Here is a 17,141-nt window from a genome sequence, read left to right on the forward strand (position 1 = left end):
GGTTTAGCTCTGGTAAAAGATAACGCAATTGGACTTATAGAAGTTCGACTGTGATTTCGTTAGTTTCTGCTGTTTTAGTTAGCTATTAAGGCGAAACCGAAACTGAAACTAATATCGAAAAACGTGCAGGTAACGGGTCATCGGCAAATCGAAAGGGCTTGGAATCGGAATCGGAAGCGAGAGCGAGAGCGATAGAGAGAGAGAGAGAAATAGGGCTGCGCATGCGCAACAGTGCGCATTAAATAATTTATACAAAAATGCACAGAAAATTAACAAATTTGAAAACGATGTTGCATGATATAATAATCCGGCTGCCTGGGATTCCGAGATGCCAATCCATGGCTAAGATCCACGACCACTAGGCCAAGCGCTTCCCAGCCCGAGAGCTTTCTGTTGCAATGCCAACTAGCCATTTACACGGAGAGAAAGTGGAGAGTTTTTATATAAAAAAAAAAAATCTTTTATAAGGTTTAATTGGGTATAAATATTAGCAAAAATTCATTAATAACTTTTTTATTAATTTAAAAATTTAATAAATTGTTCTTTAAAGTCTTTAAATCTAACATTTAAAATTCCGTTAAATAATAATGATTAACGTTAATCAAAGAAGAGAAACAATCAACCATTTAAGTAAATATTTTTTTTGGTTTTATAAATCCTTTCTCAAATAATTCATAATTCAAAATATTAAATCACTTTAATATTAATTTAATTTTTAATTTAATTTTAATTTTAATTTAATGTAATTTTAAGCTTCATAATTGAATTATTAAATTTCTAAAATAATGAATTAATTTTATATTTGAAACTGGCACTGACCGGAGTCTTATTTAATGTCTAACTTTATTTTTAATTTTCAAGTCTAACAAATATTGCTTATTTAGACCAATTATTTTCAGTGTAAGTAGCGAAGCGTCCAAATCGATAATCATATGCAAAAAGCCGGTCAGTTGGTTGCGGTGGCTTGAGGTTGACCCTACGACGCACCTCGGATCCCTGCCGGAGCAGAGCAGAGCAGAGCAGAGCGGAGCGTGGCGCATCTGCTTAAGCTTGCGTTGTTAAGTCGTTGTTATCCGCTTGTGTTTGTTATTGTTATTGTTTTTTTGTCGGCGTTTTGTTATTGTTGCATGTTGGAGAAATAGATGATGGGCTAACAGGGTGTCTTTTATGGGTATTTTGATGACGGCATTAATTAATAACTATATTTTATAATTTTTCTTTAACTTAATAAACAAATGAGTGGACCAACTGAGTGAAGAACACAGAGAACGACAGAGGGAACAATAAAGTCAAGAGCAAAGTTAACAACCAAGTAAACAACTAAGGAATCAACTTAATAAACAACTATTAAAACAACTTAGTGAGTAATTAAGTGAACAAATGAGTAAAGGACTGAGTGAACAAATGAATGAACAAATGAGTAAACAAATGAGTGAACACATGAATGAACAAATGGGTGAACAATTGAGGGGAAAAACTAAGTTAACATACGTATACGAAGAAATGAACATGCTGAATAAATAATAAAACAAACAAAAAGTGAACAACTAAATGAACAAATGAGGGAACAACTGAATGCTTTACTGAGTGAGCAATTGAGTAAAGAAGTAAGATAACAACTTTCTCACTGAGTAATTATAAGATAAAAATACTTAATGAACAAGTGAACACATAAGCAACTTGGTGAATAAGTATAATAATAAGAACTTCAATAGTAAAAATTAATGAAAATTATTTATTATAATTAATTATTATTAAACAACAATCTCAACTCAGTTCAATTTCGAATCAATTTATTTTCAATTAGTGGCTTCCCATTAAAAAGCACCCTGTATGGCCCTACTGGCCTGCGTGCGTCTTCTCTTTGAGATCTCAGGTGCGTTACAAGAGCAGCTTGGCCGGTGGTCAGCTGAAGCTGCGACCGACCTGCCCACGATGACTCCACATCTCTGACGTCACGGGGCCATCATCGCCGCGTCTAACGGTTTTGGCGGAACTTCGGCATAACTCTTGTATAAAAACGTGGGGTCGACTGGAGAGTGGCATCATTCGCTAGCCGGGAACAGCTCGACGCACAGGTGTCGTCCTCGATTCCACCTTTCCTCAGATACAGCAAACCGAGAGAGCTCAATACGAAAATGAAGGTGAGTTACGGAACACCGGATGCGGGACTCAACGGATACTAAACGGATTACCCTCCTTCTTAGGTCTTCATCTGCCTCCTGGCCACCATCTGTGCCTGCAACGCCACCTTTCTGTCCTTCTTGGGCGGCGGAGGAGGCGGCGGTGGCGGTGGCAGCAAGACCACCTACAATGTGATAGCCACTCCCAGTTCCGGAGGCGGCGGCGGTGGTGGTGGAGGTGGCCATGGCTATGCCCAGGCCCATGGCTATGCCCACTCCCATGGAGGCGGCGGACACGGCGGCGGTGGCTCCTCGCAGATCATCAAGGTCATTCTGCAGGAGGGTCAGGGCTACAGCAATGGCGGCGGATCAGCGAGCGGCATTGTCTCCACTGGCCAGAGCTACGGCCATGGACATGGCTATGCCAGTGGTCACTCATATGGCCATGATCATGGCTCCCACTCCTATGGCGGCCAGCAGGCGCAGACCATCTACAAGATCATCGAGCAAGCCCCAGCTCCAGTTTCGATTCCCGCTCCAGCTCCCATTCCCATTCCCATCTCGGTGCCCGTGGCCGCTCCTGCTCCAGTGGCTCCCATTGCCTATCATGCTTCTGGCGGATCCGGTGGTTACTCTTATGGTCATGGCCACTCGTACGACCAGGGTCACTCGCACAGCTACGGACAGTCGTATGCCTCTGGACATGGCTATGGTGGTTCCTCCTCCTTCGATACCCAGCAATTTAATGCCATTCTGCCGCAGATCCTTCAGCTGGTGCTGCAGGAGGACTCCCTGGGCGGCGGAGGCGGTGGCTCGGCCGATGTGGCCGCCATCAATGGCCAGCTGATCAACACTTTCGGTTCCAAGGGCAAGGCCATCATCATGAAGGTGGACCAGGCGCAGGGAGCCTTCTTCAAGAGCGGCCATGTGGTGCAGCGCGGCACCCTAAAGGTGATGCGTGTCCAGGAGCAGCAGCAGCCGCAGCAGGGCCAGAACGGTGGTGGCCTTAAGGGCGGCTGGGGTGGATCCTCCTCCTCCTCGTCTGGCTCTTCTGGAAGCGGCTGGAGCAGCGGTGGCTCTTCTGGCTGGAGCAGCGGTGGCTCCTCCTCCGCCTGGTAGATGCAGTTCGTCCTGCCCGCGCCTAGTTAGTTAGACCAAATGAATTGTTACAAAAATTTTTTTTTCGCTATCCTCTACCCTATTGTTATGTATTTTTTTTCCTAGGCTAATCCTTCACAGTCATTATTGATCAACAAAACGAAAATGAAAACATCCATTCATTATTAACTTAAATTATTTGTTAATAAAAATATTGAACAAAACTCAAGTTTGGCTTTTACTTATACACCTTTTAATGATTTTCCAACTGAAACTTAATTGTTATGCTTCCTCATTCGTGGGAAAGAGTTCATCTAATCATTATTAGCTGAAAATATTGCCTAATTCACAAAAGTTGATCAACATAAACCATTTTATTTTCTTTGGCAAGCCCCACAACTCTTATTGTTTTGTAAATATATATTTATTGCTTTTCTTTTCTCTTTTCAAGGCTAATCGCTCACCTGGGAAAATGCCCAGGGGTGGTGGCAAGCGCCTCTTCAACGCTAACATACTCATAAATACTTTATTTGTTAATAAATAAATGGGCCCCAAAACATATGCAAAACGAGAAACAGATTTGTAACTTGTTGTGGGCTTTCGGGTTATATCATTACATCACGACTTTCATTGATGATGAAGACTGAAAGGCTGAAGACGGGAGACTGCAGATTATGAACTGGAAATGATGACGACGCCATGGCCCTCGGCCGGCAACAGTTTAGTTTCGAATTGATTGCCCGTTGGAGGCGTTGCGAAATGGTGCGGCGTGTGTCCAAATAACCGGCAAACGAACCGCCGCCAAGCACCGATCAATGATCAACGGACCCAAATTCCTCATCCCCATGCCCCAGAGACCCGCAAGTCAAAGGTGAAATTAACCATAGATGCTGCCGGTTGGGATGACAGCATGACCCAGAAGGAGGGGAAATCTAGATATATAGGAAACTGTCTATATAAAATAAACTATCGTTTAGCAGGTCAATCGCAAATGCATATTCTGCTTACATGTTGAAGTTGTCGTCTGATTTTCATAAGATTAAAACCAAAATTCTGAAATAATAAAAAATGGCCAAAATCTCAAAAATTATGCAAAAATATTGAAAAGCAGCCAAGTTATAATTTTTTTTCTAAAAATTTATCGAACATTTGTATGGCAGCTATATGATATAGTCGTCCGATCCGGCCCGTTCCGACATATATAGCAGTGAGAGTATTCAGAAGACTATATGAAAAGTTTCATTTAGATAACTTTAAAACTGAGGGACTAGTTTGCTAGATCGATTCGGCTGTTGATGCTGATCAAAAACATACATATATACTTTATAGGGTCGGAAATGTCTCCTTCAATGCATGACAAACTTCTGACTGAAATTATAATACCCTGCAAGGGTATAGTACACCCAAAATACACCCAAAACAACCTCAAATTACACTCAAAATACCTAAGGACACATTACAAATTATTTCCAGTAGAGATCAATAAAACCCTTCAGTAAATCCCTGACAAACGAAACCATTTCTAATTATTTTCTCTTTACTCACAACTAGCTTTCACCTCATGCGCTCTTCACCCATATCTTGTGAGTCCAAATTGATTGCGGATATGCCCCAAAATTGTTTCCGCTTCACAGAAAAACAGATTAACCAAAGACCAATAACGCACAGCATGTAATACTCGTTACAAATACTTTTATAAAGTATAAATTAGATTTATTAGCAAAAAAAAGTGAATAAAATTAGCATACGGCCTGTGTTTCGGGGGACACTCAGTGGACACCGATTAGGGATCAGCTTTTCTGGTTTTTTTTAGTTACAAGCAAACACACACATGTTAATACAGGACAGGATAGGATAGGGCAGGGGAGGAGCACCCCTCTGGCGCTAGTCCCACGCTGTTTAATATATTTATATATATTTATATAATACTTTCGATCGCCCGGTGGCTAGATTGCACGCTGGAAGAGATGGGCCAGCAGCTCGGCCTCGCTCAGATCCATTTTGTACTTGAGGACAATGTCCTGCACCTTGAGGCGTCGTCGCACATGCGGCGGTTGGTAGCTGCAAAATAGAGAAACTTTGGTTACAGCTTCAGGAGCTTAGAAGAGATTTGTAGGAAAACCCACTTGTCATTGTCCAATCGCCGTCGGCGTGATATGTTCAAGGCCGTCTGCCGCACCAGATTCCCCACGACCCGCCGACTCAGCACCATGCCATCCACCAGCGGTGTGGCAAAGCTCATCCTGCCGGGCGGACCCTGCAGCTTCACCCGCAGCAGTCCCGAGAGCAGCGAGTGAACAAAGATCACGTGACAGTCGGAAGCGCGGGGCAGCTGGAGCGTGTTTAGTTCCTCGCCGGTCCGCGTATAGGCGAGCATATCTTCCAGGGGAAAGTTCAGGTAATCCTCGTAGCTCTCCAGCCACACCAGAAAGATCTTGGCCGGCGCCTGGGCCAGCAGCGTGGGCTTGGTCACATTGCCTTTCCGCCGCGTAGGAGGCACTGGCTCCTTGGCATCCCTGTTGCGCGTCATATCGAGCTCCAGACTGAGATTCCTTGACTTGGATTTGGCCAAACCCTGACCATCACGACCTTCCATTGTGTCCCACACATTGCTGGAGCCACTGACCTGATCCGGGTGGGAGGAGGAGGAAATGCTGCCCGTATCGTTGGCATCGCTGTTGTGCCGCAGATTCCATGAGGTGGGCACCACAAAGGCAATTTCCGAGGAGACATCCGCCCAATAGATCACCCGCTGGGAGCCATTGTAGTTCAGTTCATTGGCTGCCGCCTGGGTCACCACCTGCTCCTCGGGCGTTCCCTTGAGCGACCACGAGTTGTGGACAAAGCCCGTCCAGCCCGAGTGTTCCGCCACCTGGACGGGCCAGCCCAGGGTCTGCAGCATGCTGGCGAAATGCGGATCCCGACCAGATCCCTGCTCCTCGGCCATGTTGCCAATTATCTGCTGGGCGCTTGTCTGACCCGACTGGTAGAAAGAGAAACATCAGCTGAGGATGAGAAATAATCAAGGATCAAAGTTACCTTCACATAGAACACATAGACCGTGTCATGGGTCCGCGCACTCAGCTTGTCCAGCCGCTCCAGATCGGCGGCAAAGGCCGTCGACTTGGTGTCCAGCACAATCAGTGGTCGCTGCGGCGGCGTGCCCAGCGACTCGGCCGGATTGTGCGGATTGCGTGTCTCGAAGCCAAGGAAACCAAAATGCGAGAGAAAGAGGCGCGCCGCATGGAACTCGTGGCACACCGCCGGCGGCACACATTCCTGGGCATGCGACAGGCTATCGGCACTGGTGTCCGCCTCCGCCCAGGCCAGCTTCTCGTGGATGCTCTGGTTCTCCAGCATGGCCTCCAGCTCCCGGATGCTGCCCGAGCCATACTGTTCGCGTATCTGTTCGATGGTTGGAATGGAGTAGTCCGCCACGCAGGGCTGCACCTTGTCCACACCCTCGGGGAAGTTCTTCTGCTCGCACTCGGGCCGCTGGCTGACATCGTTCATGGGTATGGGTCTGCCAGGATTGACGGCATGGTACTTGATGCCCGACTTGCTGCGGGGCAAGTGGCGCAGCTGCATGGTCCAGGCATGCCGACCGAAGGGACCGCGAATGAGCACTGCCGAGGGAGGGGGATCAGTGGTTAGGGGAGGGGCTTTGGTTAACTTTTCAAAACAAACACTTACGCGTAACCGTTGGCTGCGGATCCTGGTCATTGCCCAGCGGCTCCTCCAGCAGGGCCAAAATCGTGGAATTCTCCGTCACAAAATACTTGAACTTGGCAATCGCCTGCTCACTGCTAGCCGCCGCCGCAGGCACCATCGAGTTGCAGTGCTTCATGAGGGCCACCTCGTCAAGCAGCGAGGATATGGACTCGGGCCCGCATTCGCTGGGAAAGTAACCAACCTGCTCCAGTATAATGGTCAGCAGATTCTCCGCTGCATCCCGCACCCGCATCGAGGCGGGCTTCAGCTCCTTCTCGTCCTTGAACTTGGGTATGTCACCGCCCTTGCTCTGGCTCTTGGTGCCCGAAATGCCCAGCTCAACCACCTCGAGCACCGTCTGAAGGCAGTCCTTGTCCTGCAGCAGATACGGATGCTGCATCAGCCAGGCGGCGGTGCACTGGAAGGCCGCCACAATGGTGCTATGCAGATCCTTGCTGTGCGCAGGAGGCGGCCGGGAGCACTGGTAGCAGATATAGTCGCAGATCCACTTCACGGCCCGCTTGCACTCTAGAGCGTCTGAGGAGATTATCGTTAGATTCTGACTAGCTTCGTATATTCTCACTAAGGTGTCTACGGGGAGGAGGTCGGTGTGGGGTGGATATGGGGTTCGGATGGTGGGGTGTTCATGTATTTATTGTTGGTTATTTACAAGGCAAATCATATATATATATATATACGTTAGATACAGGTTGTGTACATGGAAACAAATCGCAATCGTTGTGGATGAGTTCGTGAGTTCGGTGGTTGGTGGGTGGTTTATGGGGAGTTGGATTCGATGGCGGTGGTGCGGTGGATTTCGATGGCGGTTAGAAAAAAGAAACGCATCAATCAATCAATCAATCAAAAAAAAAAAACAAACGAAAGAAAGAAAGAAAGACAGAAGAAAGTGGCGTTAGTTAGGTTAGTTTGGTTTCGTCAATCAATTACCATTTGTAAATTTCCTGGCTGCCGCACAGTTAGGGGGGTTAAGGTGATTTTTTTAAGGGGTTAAGATTTCAAAAAGAACGCACATATACATATATATAAATATATATATATATATATAGATATATACGAATACATTTTAATGGTAAACACAAAACAGAAAACGGGGGGCGACAGAGGAAAACACACACGACATTAAAATCAAGAAAGGAAAGGCTATCGTAAATGCCCTTGCAAAGGATTTTCTAAGATTTTTTACAACAGACATTTAATTTTGTTTACTTTTAAAACAGTTGTGGCTTAAGATCTGATCTAATCAAGCTTAGAAATGTTTTAATATAGAAGAAAATATTATAAACTTTGATGTATCGAAAAAAAAACGCTCTTAACTTTTAATAATCGATAATATTGAAAAAACATTTAACAGTTTTATAAAATGTATATTTTTTTTTTTGCTGACTAATTAAAACATGTTGAAAGCAACATTTTGTTGCTATCGATTTATCGCAAAATTTCGATTTATATATCGCACTCCTACTCAAATAAGCAGTTAACTTGTATTTGTAATTATAACGTTTTTAATGAAAATATGATACATACATATATAAGCTAGTATTGAAATAACCCTTTATCCATGAAATTATGTATTGCTACGATTTGTAATATCAATTAAAAAAGTGCTCAAGAGTATTGTACAAAGGGAAAAGAACTTTTAAAACTAAAATCGATAAGTTTCATTATTAAATACTAACATTTAATAAATTTAAATAAATAAATCATGTGAAAAATAATTTGAAAACAATGAATTCTAAACTTGAAAGTATAGAAAGTAAATGTTTTCGTTTAAAAACAAAACAAATAAAGCCCAAAATAAATAAAAAATAATAATCTAATATTAATATCATTACATACTTTCAGGTAGTTTATCAAATTGATTTCAAATCGTTTGTTAGATTAATGATTAAATGATCAAACTGCTAGTTTAGAATTAGTTCAAGCCTTTGCAAGAGCACACTTACACATAGACACCAAGAGATCCCATGCAATGTTACCCCTAATTCCAAACGATTCTTCTCACCTGTCTCCCGAATGTGCAGCCTGGCCAGGCCAGAGAGCAGTTCCAAGGCAGCCAGCGATACATTCAGATCCGTTTTCCACGACGAGATCAAACGGTGGCACACCAAGTACGTGGCCCGTACAAACAAGGCGTGTGCATTATCTAGAGACGTGCAGGAAAGTTTTTTATTGTCACAAAAGATAAAGCTAAATTAAAAAATCATTTTTAAGATTTAAGACTCCAAAAAATTCCATGATAAATGTCACAACAACAAAAGAACTCAGTTTACCGTAGGTAGTGCCACTGTCCAGCTCCTGGCCGAACTCAAACGACATGTCATCGGATATGGTCAGGCTGGGGTAATCATGGGCCGAGGAGGCCGTGTCACGAATAGAGCCCGAGCCCGCGCCCATGGTGGCCGTCGTCTGGCCGCTCAAGCTGGCCGTACCAGCGCTGACCAGCGAAACGGAACGCTCCGAGCAAGCTGAGGCGCAAAAACACAATCAAAGCCAAAAAGAAAAATGGAAAATAAATGAAAACAAAACAAAAACAGAAATCAAACAAGAGCCATGAATTAAATAACATAATTAAATAATTAAAGAATCGAAATAAATCAAGCTGAAGGAGGAGAGATCGAGCGCTGTGAAAATGCATACCAGAGCTAAGCAAATTGGCCTCGTGGTGCTGGTGCTGCACGCCACTGGAATTGTGGGACATGTTGGCGCCGCCCAGTTCCGTTTCCTCAAAGGTCACGGCATCCTGGACGCATAGCAAGAGGCCACCCAGCAGCATGTGTGTGTTCTGGGCATCCGTTTCCACCTGGAGGGCATTCATCAGGATGTTCATAAGCCGAGACTTGAGCTGGATGAAGGTGAATATTCTGTGGGAGGGAATAAAAAATAAAGATACAAAGATAGAAAGATGGAAAGATACAAAGATATATAGACATATAGAAAGATAGAAATATAGAAAGATGGAAAGTTAAAAAGATAGAAAGTTAGAAAGTTAGAAAGATAGAAAGATGGAAAGTTAGAAAGATAGAAAGATAGAAATAAAAAGATAGAAAGATGGAAAGATACAAAGATACAAAGATTGAAAGATATGATAAAACTGAAAATATATCTCTTACTTCTCGCTCGTTTCGCTGGTAACCAGATCCCGGATGGGCAGCGTCTGATAGTGCAGCGGCAGCACCATTATGGACAGCAGTATGTTGATGGCCGAGCGGCGCAGCTCTGTGCGATTGAAGGCCATCGATTGGGTCTTCAGCTTAAGGTCCTTGTCGGGCAGCACAATCTCCAAGGCGGCTATAAAGCCCGGCAGCAGGACATTTATACCATCCAAATCCAACCGAAAGAGGTCGCTCGAATGCAGCAGGATGCTGGCCAGCGTCTCGTCGCACTCCCGCGACTCGGTAATCTTCAGGCACTGCTGCAGGGCCATATAGAAGCGAGCCAGATAGACGGGCAGGATCTCCTCGCCGGTCTTCTTGGCACAGAAGATCTTGCATAGGGTGCCAATGGCCTCGGCCCGCCCGGATTCATACTTGTCAATGGTCAGCGTTGGCGGCAGCGATTGCGGATCGTTAAGGGAGTTGGGCTGCGATAGTGAAATGGAACCCTTGCGATGCTCCATGATCATTGACGAGGGTCGCTTACTGGCCTCGCATGCTTGCTCTTTGGAAAAAATAATTCACAAATGATTTTTATAATACAAAATTAACAGACTTACTCTTGCGATTCTGGCGCCAAGTGTCGCCGCCTATGTGCGCCGCCTCGAAGAGCCACTCGTGGAATACGTGGAGAATGCTGTTGCACTTGGGCCTGGCCACGGCCAACTCAACGCCAGCTCCCATCGAAGTCAGCGGCAGAGCTGTGATCGCACACAGAGAGAGATAGATATATATATATATATATATATATATAGAGAGAGAAGGGGAGAGAAGGGAAGAGAGAGACACAGTCAGAACGATCAGGGACGGGCTGGTTGTATTAGGGGGCGGGTTTTTAGAACATCTGTTAGATGTTAGTTAGCTCACAACGATTCACACGGCACACAGCACACAAAGCAAAAATAGATCCAATTAGCAATAGGCAGATCCAAGCGGAGATTCAAATTACAGCACAAAATTTGAGCCTCAAAGCTGCTCAGCTCATATGGGTTTTGCCATTAAAAAATAATCGTAGAAATGCCACCTAAAGGGCCATAAATCTATCAAGCATCTAATCTAATATATTGAAAGGTTTAAGCCTAAAAACTTCATTGAGTTGGTGAAATTTATAATTATTAAAAAGCTGTTTTATCATCTAAAAATCGTACAAATGCCTCTTAAAGATATATATCTGGGATCATAAATATATGTATCAAAATTTTAATGAGCCTAACTTAGCTTGTAATCAGAAAATGATCAAAAAAATAATTCCTAGTTGCTCAGTTTTTTGCTTTAAAAGTAATAGCTCAAAAACAGACAGTTTACGAGCATTTAGTAATACCTTAGGCGGGACATTATTAATTATTACCACTAAAATATCGGAACCTCTCTTAGAAATGTCTAAAATAAAAGTTGCTCAGTTTTTGTTCACAAAAAGCTCTTTTTTGAGTGCTTTTTGTGAACATTTAACGAGACTTTAGCTAACGCTCACTAATTTGTATCATTTCTAAATGTGTTTACGAACATTTTGCGATAGTTTCGTTTTATTTTCGCCGTTTTATATTAAGTTTTAAGTTTTAAAATAAAAAGTATTATACGCGAATTTCTTTCTAGCTTAAAAATGTCTAACTAAAGCTTTAATTTATGGAAATCTTTTTTAAAATAGATCAAGTAAAAATAATGGCTTTTTAATACCGTTATCTAGTGCATTTTAAAATTAATATTTTATATTTTATATATTGGATCTGAATCCGTAGAATTTTATATACTAAATTTCAAGTTTAAAATATATTTTAAAAATGTTAATTGTATCTTTTAAATTTTAAAATATATTTAATATATAATATATTAAGTTCATCCTTTAAATTTTAATAAAAAAAAATATATATTTCAAAGCCTTTCTAGTTCTATTTTTTTTTTTGTTTCAAGGAAGGATGAACTGAGCTAGCAATATTTGCCTCCAGTGCTGACTTACAGTTGATGCTGCTGCTCGCCGACGGCGGACCCGAGGTCGATGTGGGTGTTGTGGGCGCCGGGGCAGGAGCAGCTCCGCTGCCCGATCCCGGTACCAGGCTCACGGTTGGTCCCGAGCCCATGGCTATGCCAGGGCCAACAGCGGCAGTGGAGTTGTTGGCGGAGGCAATGGTGCTGGCGGTGGTGGTGCTGGCGGCAGCGCTAGTGCTCGAGATGGTGCTGCTGCTGCTGATCGCATTGCGTGCACTGCCGCCGCCGCCGCCGCCGCCGGTGAGACCGATAAGCGAGGTCTTGCTTAGGCCTGGCGATGGCGATGATGCGGGACGAGGGGAGGGGATAGTGAGTAGAGCAGAGCAAGTGTGAGAAATTAGTGAGCGCCAGATACAAAGATACATGGATACAGCTACGGCTAGAGCTAGGGCTACAGATACAAAGGGAGCATGCAATAATTGTGGGCGTGTATGGCAGCAGATAAATTACAATGCATAATCCCACCGGCCTCAGCCGAGGTGGCAAGTGGAAAGTGGAAACAGTTACTCAGTCGCCCGACTCATCCGCGCCGGGCAATTACACCGAGATTATTCCACTCATGCTACGGGAACAAATTATACTTAAACAAAAACAAAAACAAAAAAACAGTATAAATAAATACAAGAAAAAATGCAAAACTCGTGGAGAAATGGAGAAATGATTGGCGCGGTGATGGAATCAAGGCAAAATAACATCTCTAGGCAAGCGGCAAACACAAAAGCAAGTCAAGTTCAATTCAAGAAGCACGATGTGACGATTTTAAAAAGAGGTCCAGACTTCGGTGTACCGAAGGGCAAGTACCCTGGCAGGTAAGTACATAAGTTTCAACTAAACATTTTCTATGTTTTTCCCTTTGAGGTGGAACTATTTTTGGTTAAAAATTAAAACAAATTTGATATTTCTTTTAAAAACCTTTTGAAAGCTTGATTTCTTCTTAAGAAAGTCTTCCAAAACATTCTGTAAGATATTAAGGGACCTATACAAGTCCTTAATTGTAAATGTCGGCATAATTTACCATAATAAATGTACAAATACAGCTTTTTGGAACCAATAAACTGTTAAAATAGTATATTTCAATACTTTTTTGATAGTTTTTAAAGAGCTAAACACAAATCCGATATCAGAAAATTTCCCTTGCGTCGGGTTTTGAAAATATTTTGAGCTTTAAAGTGCAACAATTACAGATTTGAGGTGCTGTAACTTAAATAAGTTTTATTTACAATCGTTATTGCGTCGTCAAGAACTATTCTTGCCCTTTAAATTTAGTTTTTAAAATTTAGAAAAATTATTATTGATCTTCCAGATATTGTCTTTTGAATTTATATCGATATTTTTCCTAATAATTCTGAAAGTGTTGAATATGGGAAAATATCGATATAAATACAAAAGACACTATCTAAAAGATCCATAACAATGTTTCAAAATTTTAAAAAACTGATTGTGAAGTGTAAGAATATTACTTAATAATCGAAAAACTATCGATTTTTGTCAAATTTCGTCGTCAAAGTACTCTTCCTCTCGAAAGACATTTCCAATTTAGATACTCTACTCTCTCTAATGTAGATACTCTACCAAAATCCCTGCCAGAATCCTTATAAAAATCAAATCTTGGGTGACAACAAAGAGTACAACATTCGGTGGGTTTTCGTTGCAATATATAGATTGTCGTAGAGGAGAGTCCGCACCCTTCTGCTGTGTGATGGTTGGCGCCACGCTGAAGCTCTTGGCCAGTCGTCGCTGCAATGGCGGCGTGGGCGTGGCTGAAACAGAGGCCGGTTCCGTATGGCCAAAGGAGATGCTGCCAACGACTCCGGCAGAGTGACTGCCACCGGCACTGGTGCTGCCCACAGCGGAGGCACCAACCGAAGCAGACAGACTTGTCGTGGGCGAGGCGTTGATCTGGAGCTGCTGTTGCTGCTGCTGGTGCTGCTGGTGGTGACCATGGTGGTGGCCATGATGACCCATAATGGCGTTCAGAGCAGAGCTGGCCGAGTTGCTCATGAAATTGTCGCGCAGAAAGCTACCGGCGCCATGTAAATGCAAGTGTGGATAGTGAAGATGATGGTGGTGATGATGCTGCTGCTGCTGCTGATGATGATTCGCTATATTTGTGGCGCTGCTCGAGTGGATAAACTGCTGCAGAGTCGAGGAGGTGGCCTCGTTCAGCGAATGACGAATTTCCATTAGATTGGTCACCACGCCCTCCGTTTGCTGCGGCGGCGCCTGATAAATGCCTGCTCAATGGCGGGTTTTTCACATGTTTTCATGTTTTTTTTTCAGCGAATTTCAGACAGTTTTCGGTTAAGATACATTTTATATTTGGAAGGGGGGGGGTTAGCAAAGCGAAATAGAGATAAACAAACGAACAAAGAGAAAGATGGTGAAGTACTCTCAGCTAGCCTAACACAAAAAACCAAGTCTAAACGTTTAAGAGCGGCCAAAAAGTCGAAATTTCCCACTTTAAGCAGACCTGGTACTCGTAATACGCGAAGAAGTAGGTAGAGTTCTATAAAACTAAGAGGACATTTTAGTAGCTTTAGCCTAGGAACTAGAACAATTAACATTAACCTTTAGAACATTTAGAAAGAACACCTTTTCTGCGGACAAACTAAGTAATAATAATATGATTTACTACAAAAAATCGTATACTAAGAGAGTACCAGGTGTTTTTGGATATTTTAGAAACCAGAGCAGGTAAATAATAGTTGTTTTCCTTAGTTGTTTTTAAAATTTAATTCAAATTAAAAATTAAATTAAATTTTCTTAATAAAGCTCTATATTTTTCTACTCTTTTCACTTAAAGTTTTCATCTAAAAATGATTTTTTTATATACTCTTCTTTTTCTTTGTAACAAAAACCTACAACTAACTATTTACTAGCTCTGATATTATGATAATTTATTAGAATTTACCAACCAACAACCAATTTATTCAATCAAAGAAAGCTCTTCTTACCCAGAAATGCGTCCACCTGGCTGGATATGCCCTTCATGGCATTGAGAAAGATCTGCGGCAGCTGCTGCAAGCATGGATGCTGATGTGTTTCGGCTCCCTTTTCGTGGGTCAAGGCCCACTGAACAAAGTGTGATGATTTGCTAATGATATGCGGCGAACAGAGAGCCGTGGGATTGCCAATCATACGGAGGAATCGATACCAGGTCTGGGCCACACAATCGTTGGACATGCCCACAGGTATCAACTGTCCATCCTCTTCGGCTGCCAAAAAGAGATGTCGAATTAGAGCAGTGCAAACATATTTAAATAAGCACCAAAAGTGAAAAGTGCCTCTAAAAGTTTAATATATTAACCAAAAACTCACCATTTTTGAGCTGGGGAAATGCGGGACCATAGCTAAACTCCAAGAGGCGCGAGGTTAGGGCCAGATTCACCCGATTCCATTGATCGACAAGGGCCACACGATGTCGCCACATGGCGCACGATTCCTGCAGCGTCTTCCACATCGATGGCGAGGGAAAACTCCTGACGCAGGCCAGCAGCCAGACCTCAAAAAGCACGGAAAGCACCCGTTCGCACAGTTGATCACCCACATCGTCCTTGACGGTGGGCGGTGCTAGTAGAATCTCATTGATGGCCAGCAGAAAGAGGAGCAGGGTGTCCCAAGTCTGTCGGTCCATCAAATGAGAGATTTGTGCCGTCTGCTGGAGGGTTCGGAGCACCCGATGGCATAGAACCGCCTGTCGTTTGATGGTATCGGCACCTGGGATTAGGAATTATTTAAGCATTAGTCTGGCATTCCAGGGGATTCTCCAGCGAGAAAATATGTATTGTGCCTGAAATCTGAGCAGGATTTCAAGTCATATTTTCTCCAATTCGAGAGCTAGCAACCTACCAAGCGTGGTTTGGTATAGAAATGGCAAGACTTGAAATTTTCAGAGGTTAGCTTAGGATTAATGGGGGAGGCTTTGGCTTGGGTATAGTTGAGGAACTTACTCTCGCCCTGCCGCGGCACAAACAGGTTGTGGAAGTGATTGATGATCTGGCGGGCATACAGATTGGCATCCTCGCATATGGGCTTGGGCACACTGATCCTCGGCTGCGGATGCAGAGCCGTTAGCCACTCACAGTAGACATTGACGCAGTCCTTGATGGTCTCGTGCTCCTGCAGGGGCAGCGATAGGCCAAAGCAAATGACGTCCATGCACCATTTCACCTGGAATTAATGGAAATTAAAGTTGGTGTTATGATAATCCCCATTTTAAGGAGCACCCACCTCCTCATCTTTAACCAGGTGACTGGGCTCGGCATTCTGTGTGATTCCCAGATTGGTGCCCAGCTGCTTGACCACAGAGACGACCACCTCGCGGCCGGCGGAGGCGGGAAACTTGTTGAGCACACTGAAGCACTGAGCCCCACAGCTATTGGCCGTGATCTGGGCGGATAGCGAGGCCCATTCCGAGTACATGGTGATGGGATCCACAGGATCCTCCTGCTGGGATACTTTCTCCGGTGGTGACTTATCCCTATCCTTCTCCTCCTACTCCTTCTCCTTCGTTGCTGCTGCTCTTGCTAGGCAATTCGAATACTCCTCTCCTCGCTTGGCTTCTTTGATTGGATTTCAATTTCACTTTGTTGACGTCAACATCAAGAAGTGGAGGCCATGTTGTTGTTGCTGCTGCGGCTGCTTCCGATTTCGCTGCTTTTGTTTATGTTTCGCCAATCGCACATGTTGCACTTGCACTTGCAGACCCGCCCTTTTGTGATTTACAATTGCAATTTAATTACAACGCCATTGAGGCGTTTATTTTACAATTCTTTTTTCTTTCACAAGAAGAGCGCCGCACAGAAAAAAAAACATACAAAAAATTACGAGCGAAAAGAGTGCGAGCGAGAGGGAGCGATGTAAACAGCTGTGCGTGGGCTTGGTTTCAGTGTTGGTTAGCAGGCCAAAGGCAGTGCTGGACAGTGCGGAAAAGGAACTTTGAAAAATAAATAATAATAATATAATAATAATAATAGTAAATCTTGCAGAATAAATTTCTTAAATTCAAGTAATAATATTTAAGTAAATATTTAAAAAAGAATTGATTTATTTA

General features: G+C 43.4%; 2 protein-coding genes across 12 annotated transcripts; one reads left to right on the top strand and one right to left on the bottom strand.

Moving 5' to 3' along the window:
• Positions 1–2,030: 2,030 nt before the first annotated feature.
• On the top strand, positions 2,031–3,365 carry LOC108080044 (keratin, type I cytoskeletal 9). Its single transcript, XM_017174623.3, has 2 exons — positions 2,031–2,144; positions 2,208–3,365. The coding sequence occupies exons 1-2, from the start codon at positions 2,139–2,141 to the stop codon at positions 3,240–3,242; spliced, it is 1,041 nt and encodes a 346-aa protein (XP_017030112.1). The 5' UTR covers positions 2,031–2,138; the 3' UTR covers positions 3,243–3,365.
• Positions 3,366–4,932: 1,567 nt separating this feature from the next.
• Positions 4,933–16,936, bottom strand: LOC108080110 (ral GTPase-activating protein subunit beta). Of its 11 annotated transcripts, none has more exons than XM_017174726.3 (15): positions 16,319–16,935; positions 16,039–16,258; positions 15,407–15,805; positions 15,043–15,303; positions 13,774–14,322; positions 12,060–12,359; positions 10,666–10,806; positions 10,064–10,610; positions 9,591–9,814; positions 9,224–9,418; positions 8,956–9,096; positions 6,915–7,523; positions 6,261–6,847; positions 5,348–6,204; positions 4,933–5,282 (listed from the first exon to the last, which is right to left on the bottom strand). In XM_017174726.3, exons 1-15 carry the CDS (start codon positions 16,508–16,510, stop codon positions 5,168–5,170), a joined length of 5,337 nt encoding a protein of 1,778 aa, XP_017030215.1. In that variant the 5' UTR covers positions 16,511–16,935; the 3' UTR covers positions 4,933–5,167. The 11 variants fall into 11 exon arrangements, with proteins under 11 accessions (XP_017030215.1, XP_070144062.1, XP_017030227.1 ...); XM_017174738.3 differs by having other exon boundaries at positions 4,934–5,282; positions 6,915–7,469; positions 16,319–16,934; XM_070287961.1 differs by lacking the exon at positions 9,224–9,418 and having other exon boundaries at positions 16,319–16,936.
• Between the last annotated feature and the right edge of the window lie 205 nt (positions 16,937–17,141).

Source organism: Drosophila kikkawai, chromosome X, assembly GCF_030179895.1.
Source record: "Drosophila kikkawai strain 14028-0561.14 chromosome X, DkikHiC1v2, whole genome shotgun sequence".
NCBI lineage: Eukaryota > Metazoa > Arthropoda > Insecta > Diptera > Drosophilidae > Drosophila > Drosophila kikkawai.

Bases quoted from the DNA above. Each gene is read 5' to 3' on its own strand.
- LOC108080110 (XM_017174726.3), bottom strand. From the start codon at position 16,510: ATGTACTCGGAATGGGCCTCGCTATCCGCCCAGATCACGGCCAATAGC. The intron at 15,806-16,038 runs GTAAGTTCCTCA...TCCTAATCCCAG, and splicing joins TGTGCCGCGGCAGGGCGAGA to GTGCCGATACCATCAAACGA. The intron at 10,611-10,665 runs GTAAGTCTGTTA...TTTTTTCCAAAG, and splicing joins TTGGCGCCAGAATCGCAAGA to AGCAAGCATGCGAGGCCAGT.